Genomic DNA, 10,546 nt, shown 5'->3' with positions numbered 1-10,546 from the left:
ATATGTATATATGCCATCAACTGAACTGACACTCAAAGCAGAAGCTGCCCCTAGTGGTCAGTGCACTCCCACAGCCAACCATCCATGGCCGGCCAACCTCCTGATGTCCCTATTCCCCTGCCGGCCGACTTGATTGGCCCAAAAGCTGGCCAGGCCGAGGGACCCCACCCATGCACGAATTCGTGCACCGGGCTCTAGTCTGAAAATAATTATGCTGAGAGAGGGGAAAGGATCTCAGTCCTAGAACCACAAGGAACAGAATTCTCCCAATTACCTGAATGAGTTGATTCTTCCCCTGGTCTCAGGCAGCTGGTGGTTGATGTTATTTTTTTGAGATCCTAAGCAGAGAATCCAGCTGAGACATGTTATGTCCTGACTTCTGACTTATGAAAATTATGTAAAATAAGAAACTCTTTAACCATTCTTTCCAACTAAATTGAATTGATAGAATAATCTACAAGGGATCATCCCATTCGTCACTAGTTTTTTTCTGCTGTTGTTGTGGTTGTTGAAAACTGAGTCTATAATTCAGTTTTCTCCTTTCCTAGAAACTTATTTGGATTCACATAGAAGAAATCACCTATGATTGGAAAACACTTCTGAATGTTCTGTCTAATTGATGTAAGCCAGCAGTCATAGCTGAGAGGCCACTTTCATCACTTTTTCCAGACATCACTACTTACTACTTTAGATAACTGCAGATGTTTTGGAATACATATAAGCTTATTTGCTTTTTTTCTGATTGTGCTTAATCTCTCTGCTTTTCTCTGTTCTTTTCTTTGTGCAGTAGTTTGCCCACACTATGAGAAAATACCATAGACTGTGTGGCTTAAACAACAAACATTTATTTTCACAGTTCAGGAGGCTGGGAAGTCCAAGATCAAAGTATTGTTCTCCTGGTGAGAACCCTCTTCCTTTCTTGCAGACAGCCGCCTTCTTGCTGTGTCTTGTTTGTTTCTTTGTTGTTAAATTATTTTCTTTTTCTATATAACATCTATCATTGCTGCTCCTTTGAATCAAAGCCTGGCTTTTTGATGTCATCCTGACAAGAAGTCTCAAGATTCATAATTAGAAGTACCTTCTACAACATTCCAAATATTTGAAAAATATTTTAAAAGCTACACTCTTGTGTTTCATGCTGCATAAAGTAAAAAAAATAAGGTTTTGAGGTTTTTTCCAGTGGAAACTGTCAACAAATTCTCAGAACAAATGTAATCTAATTTTTATTTACCCCTATACTTAATGGCATTGTTAACAGTTCTACACTTTATAAAGCACCTGGTCTAGTCCAGCATATGGTTTTTGAATAAAAAGATAGGTGCATACTTTTGTGTTTTTATTGGTTCTAGAGAGAAGGGGAGAGATAGAAACATCTATGAGAGAGAAACATTTATGTGGATTGTCTACTTCCTACACGCCCCCTGCTAGCGATCGAGCCCACAACCCTGGCATGTGCCCTGACTGGCAATAGAATTGTGACCTCCTCCTTTATGGGTCAATGCTCAACTATTGAACCACACCAGCCAGGCACTTTGGTTCTCTTTGAATGATAGGTAAGAGATTTCTAGTCACCACAACTGTTTCTCTACTTTTCCTTGACTAGTAGTTAAATATGTATCGAAAAAGCAGTTTTAATTGGTTCCTCGAATATTACTCTAAAAGGAGGCCCTATATTATGAATGAATGCAAGTGTAAAACAAGTATAAACAGTTACCATTAATGGCATTGTCATATCAGAAAGCTGCCAGAAACACTATGCGAGAGCCTTGTCTTCCTTCCAAGCATTGTAAGTAATTACTTACCACCACGTTACTTGAAAACAGAGCTCCCCAAAGTGAGAATCATTTAATGCTAAATCTCATTTAAATGACCTCTCCAAAGTCTTATAATAACAGCAGAGAAAACAGCAATTAAGCTACCTTAAGAAAGAAGTTGAGGCTTGCCAAAATCGTAGACATCCTGCTGGTTACCATTCTAAAAGCTTCATTTTCACTCTTTCTTATCTGGAGAATGCGGTTTAGAAAGGAATTTCTGACTGCTGGTCCTAGGAACATGACGCCTAAACATAAAACCAACCGCTGCAAAGTAATGAGATGAACGGCCTTGTTCCTCCTTAAGAAAGTTGACTCACATATTTACAAGGAAAGAGAACGGAATTGTTGCTTAACTTCTTAAAAAAGAGTGCTACTCTGGCATTGTACGGTTACATTTCGGCTTGACATGCTGTGAAACTTGAATTCAACTGGCAAAAAACTTAGAAAACACTCCTCAAAAAGCATGTAAGGATTTAGCAAATATTTATTTATCATCTATGTTAAACTAAATGGGAATTGTACATAATGGTACAGATGAATTATGCAGTGCGCAGTGGCAAATCCAAGTGACAGTCAATGGTCTTCGCAGCTTGCCACCAGATGATAAGTCTCATGGCTTATAATCCGTGAAAAGAAATGATCTGGCGCATGCTGTGATGGGCCCAGGCAAGCACATAAAAGGAAGCCGTACAGACAAGAAGATGCCGATATAGTACTCTAGCTTATAACTAAGCCATTTAGACAAACAGAATACATTTGGTTTACAATGAAAGCCAAAATATAATGCTATCTTCCCAGAAAAATAAAATAAACATGCCAGCTTAAATAACACACTACATTCAAAAGAGTGTTCGTGGAAATCTAGTATTTATATCTGATTTAAATGCAACAGTGCTGTCCTTAAAAATGAGCACTGCCTTTGAAAAATTATCTCGATGTGATACTCCGCCGTAAGAAAAAGAATGACTTCCCACTGCATCATAACTGCAGCACTTCTTTGTGATCTCAAATACCTACACAATGCTAAGTAACTTTATCAGGCTAAACACAACTCATTTTTAAGGACAATGGCTGCTGTATCTGTTTCATGCGAAACACCAACACTCAAAATGATTTATTGTATTTTACAAATTTTACAAAAGTTCATAATCACTATGAAGATTTACAAAACCCTACACCCTATAGCAAATATTAAGCACAATAAAAACATCGTAAGTACTCAACTAATTTGGGGAAGGAAAAACTCTCATATATATGGAATTGCCACTTACTAAATAGGCAAAATCTTTCTTCCAGAGCCCTCATTAGTACCTATTTCTATTTTTAATCCCTGTTTCACCATGTTGATAGCCTTGTGCTAAAATATTCAATAATAAACACAAAAGAAAAATTAGCCATCTAGGAGGGTAGGCATGAAAGAGGCGTCACAAATCACGATATAAAATACCTTCCAGTTGAAATCCCCCCTGCTAACAAACCTGCATCTGTAGCTCAATGGGTGATGTAGGTGTTCATTGTGACGTCAAGGCTCATCCATCCACAGGTACCCTCTCAACCGAGAATAACAGAATAGGCTGGAGAAGCAGGAGACAGTTCCTGCATGGAGGTGCCCCATTTGAAACCAGGGTCCATGGTGATGATTCTTTTTCAGCTGTCTTTTCCCAGAGGGAATCTTTCTCCTTCACCGAGTTTATGTCTGGAGAAAATGAGGTGGGGTTGGGGCAAAATCTGAATTCTTCCAGGTGATTAGGCATGCCTTTCCCAAGTTCAAGAAAAAGGGGATAAATATTAGTTCATTTGTGATTTTCCAAGCCTGGACATTTCTGCAATGAGATTCTGAATTTGAATTTTAATCCCAGGAACAAACAAACAAAATACCTGAAATGTGTTTTTGTGGTACATTTCAGATTCTCAAGGACAGAGCAACATAAATTGTTGGCTTGTCCTTTGAGAGGGCAATGCGTTTTTCTTAAAGTACGTCATGATGTGTGTGTGCATGCACGTGGTGGGGGGTGTGATGGAAGTGGGTGTGTGGGGGGGCATGCAGAGAGAAAATTGAAACAAAAAGCACATGTATGTACATATACCTGTATACACATATATACGGAATTCAGTGCTTTCACTGAATTGTGCATTTGAGTCTTCAAAAGCTTATTTGGCTTGTATTTATTTTTTCAGAATCAAGTTTAGCACCATACATAAAATATATCTTTTTTCTGGTTAATAGTTTTAGTCTAAAACCATGTAGGTCCACTCAATTCTTAAGACACATCATAGAAAAGTTATTTTCCTCAGTTTTAGTTATCCAGTTGTCAAATATTTTAGTTCATAAGTGACATTGTCATTATTATTAACTGGTTGTATGTGTGGAGATTAAAATGATAACTACTTATGCCTTATCTGCCATAATTTTTTTCTTAAATTTCAAATACAGGAGAAAAATCCTGCTTTCCCTTCCCTTGTGTTAATGGAAGAATATTTTCAATAAATTGTGTTTATTGACTTATCTGTTCACTTTGAGTGTTTTGGACATAACCTTTGCTAAGGGTCTTATAATCTGTGGTTATGGTTCTATTTTTCTACATCTGGCAGCTTTACTGAAATACATCTTTTTAATGCAACTTTCAATACATTGTTTCCAGTTAATATTGGTGGGCAGCAATGACCTCCAGTGGATTCTTATGTGCATAGCAACTGAGTTTTTCAGAGAATGTTTATTTTCAATATATTTGTATCTTTTAGACCTTTTGTAGCTGGGCAGCGTACTGAATGAACTCTTTAAACTTTCTTGAAACTTTTATGTATTTGGTAACTTTAGAATAAAATGAAAAGACATTACAAGTTATCAACACTTGGACTTTCTTATTTATACATCCTCTAAGCTAATTTTGAAAACTAAAATGAATATTATTCAAGATTAACATTTAAATAGTCATACTTGTTTTTATATGTAATCCACTTGCTTTTAATTTTTATTTAAATGAAAAATCTTAAACATTATATTTTAGAAAGGTAATTGCTACATAAAAGAGAAGAAAAAACTTCAGGAAATAAACATTTTCAATAATAAAATCTCCTGATACTATTTATAAGAGAAAAGTAAAAGCGCTCTGAACATCTTGGGAGTTAGGCGAACTCATGAAATAATTTTCCATTTGTTAATATAAAATAGAGGAAAATTTGACACCTCAGAGCAAAATGCTTTAATATTTTTTTCAGAAATAAAGATTATGTTTCTGGAATATATTTTATATTTCAGGAAAGATTACTTAGAAGACATACAATTTAAGTTTTTATAGAGCTTCAGTGCTATAATATCATTTTTGGCTTGTGAGGTAATAAGTTATTAACATCTTAAAGCATGACATTAGCATTAGCGCATCGTTATTTCAGTTAGTTTTTTTTTTCTAAAAATGGATTAGATATACTACTGAGAAACTTCCAAATCTTTACTAGACAGATTGTAGAGGAATATACTTTTCTACCAGAAGAGGGCAGCAAAATTTTTCAATAAGAGTTCTAACTGTAAGTCCATCTGTTTTGACATTCTTTGAGATCTTTCTGAGAAGTTACCTTCACTTAATTCTTCTCTTCACTCCAGGTGTAATGAATGTTTTATGAAGGGCACAATTGTCAAGGTGACCACAATTTTTCTTTCATGGTTTACAATAATTACAACACACCTTGGCTCATGGCTTTGACAACACTAATACAATCATTTTTAAAACGTACAGACAGTTAACATGAGAATATTAAACTATCTGATACTGTGTGTGGAGGAAAGGCAAAATTCAGAAAGATTAAAACATTTATTTTTATTTTTCCATGACTATTTAAATCTCAAAATTTTCATCAATATTCCCATTATCTTATGTCTAGCAAGAGTAAAGTAATAATTGCCTTGGAAAAGCAGTCAAGTTCTCAAAACTACACCTATCATCACTTTTTGATAAATATAATGTGAAACCATTGAACCATACACTTATTTAAAAAAAATTAGTTAACTTATATGATGTTTAACCAGTCAAATGAGTATGTAGAATAATTTATCATAACACCTCTTAGTCATTTCTGTATTACAGAAATATCTTTTCAAAGTAATGCAAAGAAGTTGGATGATTTCTCATTCTTTTTTTTTTCTTTTGCTTTTAGGCTTCAAATATAAATTCTTCAGAATCCAGTGGGTTGTTTCACCTCATCGGGAGTCCAGAGTGTGCCTGGGCAGGCGGTAGTGCTCTGCTTTGGGGCGGAGCCTCTTTTCCTGGGGGTGAGCATACTTCCACTTGGAAGGTGACATTTTATGCTTTTTCCTCTTCTTATCTGTGCACCAGACCTTTTCACAGTATTCTTCCACTCTCTGGAAGTTGCTATAACCAATCAGCTGCAAGAATTCCTTATACCACGGCTTTGCTCCGTGCGGGATACTGCTGTGAGCTGGACAGGGCATCTTGGGAGGCCTGTCCTCTTCGTAGTCTTTGTTAAACATCTCCTCCACGCGCTCCTCTTCTACGACCTCCAGGGTGATTTTACGGACAGTGTGGACAAAACTGTGCTCTACTGTCTGGCAAAAATATGTACCAGCATCCATTTTGCGCACCCTTAGGAAGAGTAAACCGAGGTCCATCTTAACCACTCTATCATCTGTCTTTACCTGCAATAACAAAAAAAAAATAATGACACTGGACTATTACGCAGAAGAATATTATACCAACCTATAATGTATCTTTATTTTGTTCATTTTCATTATAACATGATGAAATAAATGGCATATATATGAGAGGGGAGGGGGCCTAATGAAATGAATCAGTTCTCCCTCTCTCTGAACTAAATTATATTTGAGGTCACTTTAAGGTCACTTTACATCCACATATTTTTAATATGTTTTTGTCGATTTTAGAGAGCATGAGAAAGGGAGAGGAAGAGAGAGAGAAATATCGACGAGAGAGAACCAGTGATCGTCTGTCTCCTGCACATCGCTTACTAGGGATCAAGCCAACAGCCCGGGCATGTGTCTTGACTGGGAATCCAACCAGTGACCTCTTGTGCATGGGATGATGCTCAACCAACTTAGCTACACTGGCCAGAGCCATCCATATTTTTTAAGAGCAAAGTGAGTGAGCTTTCAATTATTAGAAAAATATTCAGTTCTATATAGCACTCAAAGTTAAAGTGAAATGACAATTTGTAAAATTTGTTTAATTTCTTTTTTAATGGAAAGAATTACTAGTTCAGGAGTTCTTATGTGTTTCATATAAGAATGACAAATGTTACTACAAGGATTTCTATTTAGAGAGCTGGACTACCTTCACCCTCTCCCCTTCTTAAAAAAAAAAAAAATCGTATCTCTTAATTATTCACCTCTACATTTCCTTGAGCTAAAAGACAAACTGTTATGTGTTTTCATGTGGCCCCGGATCACATGATGCTGGTATGAAAGTGATTTACACTGTACTCTCTGATTTTCCCTTTGACAATACAAAACAAGAGCAGTGTTCAACTTTGCCAATATAATAGGGCATAGCAGCCACAACCACAATCACGTAAGCAGTAAAGGCCATTCCAACAAGCATGTTTTTGAGCCAGTAGTAGGTCCTGGCATGGGCCACCAGGCTCAGCTCTCCAGGGCTTGGTCAGTTTGGCCATGTCTGAAGCTGCAATGTGACTGACTCATCATACATGATTACTCATGTGTGGTCATTTATATAATTGGTGATAATGTGGCAAAATGGCCTTAGTGCTAGAGTGAGAGTTTGTACCACCAATGGGAATGTTAATGATAAATTCCAAGGCTCCCTGGGGCATTTTGTCAGCTGTGCAAGGTAAATTAATCACTCAGAAGCTTCAAAGAGACATAGTTGGATGACAAAAGGAGCTCCATATGTCCTTCATAGGTGCTTCCCTTGACTTGGAAGGACCAGGCCCTGGCAGACAAAATGCTACAGTCATTCACTCAAGAAGTTCTCCAGTGAGGAGCCAGGAAGAGCCCTCAAACCAAAGCTTTTATTGTACATGGAAACAATAAAACCTAAAAAATAGGTTTTACTGAGAATCTATCCTTAGCACCTGCCACAACCAATAACTCTTAAAGGACTTTGAGTTGCTCTGCTCAGTTTAACTGGGCCATTTGCCAATTTTCCCTTCACCACTAGCTTTGCAACCTGCCTATGACCATACCATGCTTCTCATGATACTAACTCTGAAGGGCAGCATCCATTGTTTGTAAACTTGTGGCAGCATTTGACATAATGGACTGGCCTACTTAACTGTCTTCTTTTTTTTTTTTTTCTGTGTAGTATAAGCCATTATACTCTCCTGGGACTTTTCTTGGTGTCTTCTAGAGATCTCTCATTTCCTCTAAGGCACAATCCTCTGTCCATCTCTGATCTCATGTTTTATTTGCATCCATTTGATAATTCTTCTATTTCCTAATTTCAATCAGCTTCTTTAAGATGGTACAACTTGCACATAGATAATCCATTGTTTGTTTGTTTTTTGTTCCCTATAAATTACGAAACACTAACCGAGACTTATCTGGTCCTTCATTATATACAATTCAGTGTCTTTTCACTCAGACTCCCCCCAATTACTTATTTCCCTATTTCTGACAATTACATCATCATTCTTCTATAGATACTTCAGATAGTCACTCTATCTGAAAGTATTTATCATACACAGGGTGTCCCCCCAAAGTGTATACATACTTTAACAGCTGATAGCGCAATTTTGAAAATGAAATGTATTTTAATAAACACGGCCTTTATAATGATTCAAAGTCTGCATACATTTTTTTGGGACACCATATATACTTCTCTCTCATTATTATCCTCATATCCAACAGATCTCAAATTCCCATCAACATTTCTTCATTGGCGAGCATCAGAAACATCCGTTCCATTTTATTATTTTTGCTACAATGCTAGGCTCATATTTCATGACCTGTTCTTTGACCTTATCTCATGGCAGACTCTCCCCAAATCTCCCCTTTTTCTTTTCTTGCCTTCATGCCCAGCTGGATTCTGTTTCAGAACCTATAATCCTGTCTCTGTCTAAAGAAACTTCCCAATGTCTGGCCCGATTCCTTCTCATGCTGAAAGGCTGACCTAAATGTTCTCTCTTCAAACAGGCCTCCCTCACACCCCTATAAAAGTGTCCTTATTTCCTTCTTATCATCATTTCACTTGTTAACTTTTCTATACCTGAACAAGCATCGTTATTTGCAAATACAAACAGCCCTTGCATTCATTTTCTTCTGATTGGTAGCTTTACCCTTTATTTCAACAAATGAGTACTATTTTACTCTCCTTCAAAGTTCATTTCCTTTTGTCACGCTCCTGATTGGGTGGTTATTCAGACTCTCTGTTGCTTGCCTGAGCAGGTGAGAATTGCCCAATTAACCAGATCCTGCCTTTGTAAATCTATATCCCAACAGCTCAAGATAGAGCTTCTCAGACTGGGATTGGTGGAATAGTTGCATTTCTGAGATCAATGAGTTTTCTATAAGGATTTCTTAGATTAGTGTGATTATTTCCATTATAATCAATATACATTTTAAAAGAACTATATTTGGGATCATGTGGAAGATCCTAATTGTTAGTATTTGTGTTTATCATAGATCTGATCCACGTTCAAAGTTTTGAGAGTTTCCAGCTGCTAAGGAGGACAAAGATGGATTTAATATGCTAATGATATGTTCCAGCCAAATGAAAACCAAACAGCATCCTTATGTAGTAATGCATATAAAAAGTTTTGAAGCCACTTGAATAAAGTGTTAAGGGGATTGAGTCATCACATGGCACACAGTGCTATAGGCAGATGTTTTATATATTCACATACACACATATGTGGTAGTCTGCGTCCTATTTTACTTCCACGGAGATACCTCATTTCAGTGAAAAAAAAATCATCCAATTAAATATACATTTAAATGATGTATAAATTTGCTTATATTTTATTTGTAAATATGTTTGTTTTTTATTTGAATAAAAGTTACAAGTATACAGGATGCATTTCTGGTTTGATTCTTGAGAACATTTAATAAACATTTTAGTACAAGTCATGCGACCGGCCCAAGAACAATGCTATAATTTAAGGACAGGTAGTGGGGACAACTTGCAGAATAATAGAGTCAAATCCTCCTCTTCATAACTCCTTCTGCTCTCAGTTCCCTGTCTTGCAATCTAATTTCCCACTTCCATGTCTTATTCCTTCTTCTCCTTAGTAAACTCCTTTCTACCGTTTGTCAATCCATTTTTAAAATTTCCTGCCAGGCTTAAAGTTTCACATCTTAAATGAATACTTTCTTTATGGCTCATATATATGTTTTGTTTCTTTTTGTAACTCAAAAGCATTCATATTTGTAGCATACAAGATGGTATTTATAATCCTCTTCAAATAGTTTTTTCATGAAAGTTTCATCTCTTTAATACAGGGTGGGGCAAATGTAGGTTTGCAGTTGTTCACGTGGAAAATAATACAATCTATGATAATATAAGCGTAATATGCTAATGAGACCGGACAGCCAAACGACCTTCTGGACGTCATTTCAGACGTCTTTCCAAACGAAGCCATGGTGGCGGGGGGTGGGAGGGTAAGGCAGAGATGGTTAGGGGTGATCAGGCAGGCCGGCAAGCAGTTAGGGGTGATCAGGCAGGCAGGCAGAGGTGGTTAGGGGTGATCAGGCAGGCAGGCAAGCAGTTAGGGGTGATCAGGCAGGCAGGCAGAGGTGGTTAGGG

At 37.0% G+C, this 10,546-nt stretch overlaps 1 protein-coding gene across 1 annotated transcript in view; it reads right to left on the bottom strand.

Annotated features, from left to right (window-relative positions):
* Window positions 1–5,001: 5,001 nt before the first annotated feature.
* SEMA3E (semaphorin 3E) overlaps window positions 5,002–10,546 on the bottom strand; it is a 222,869-nt gene continuing 217,324 nt past the window's right edge. Inside the window, exon 17 of the mRNA XM_006777144.2 lies at window positions 5,002–6,465. Coding sequence (XP_006777207.1) covers window positions 6,010–6,465 — 456 coding nt within the window. The 3' untranslated portion in view covers window positions 5,002–6,009. The remainder of the gene's footprint in view (window positions 6,466–10,546) is intronic.

Source organism: Myotis davidii, unplaced genomic scaffold (genome assembly GCF_000327345.1).
Source record: "Myotis davidii unplaced genomic scaffold, ASM32734v1 scaffold49, whole genome shotgun sequence".
Classification (NCBI taxonomy): Eukaryota; Metazoa; Chordata; class Mammalia; order Chiroptera; family Vespertilionidae; genus Myotis; species Myotis davidii.
The sequence above is the reverse complement of the archived record's forward strand: the minus strand, read 5'-3'. Positions and strand labels throughout refer to the sequence as shown.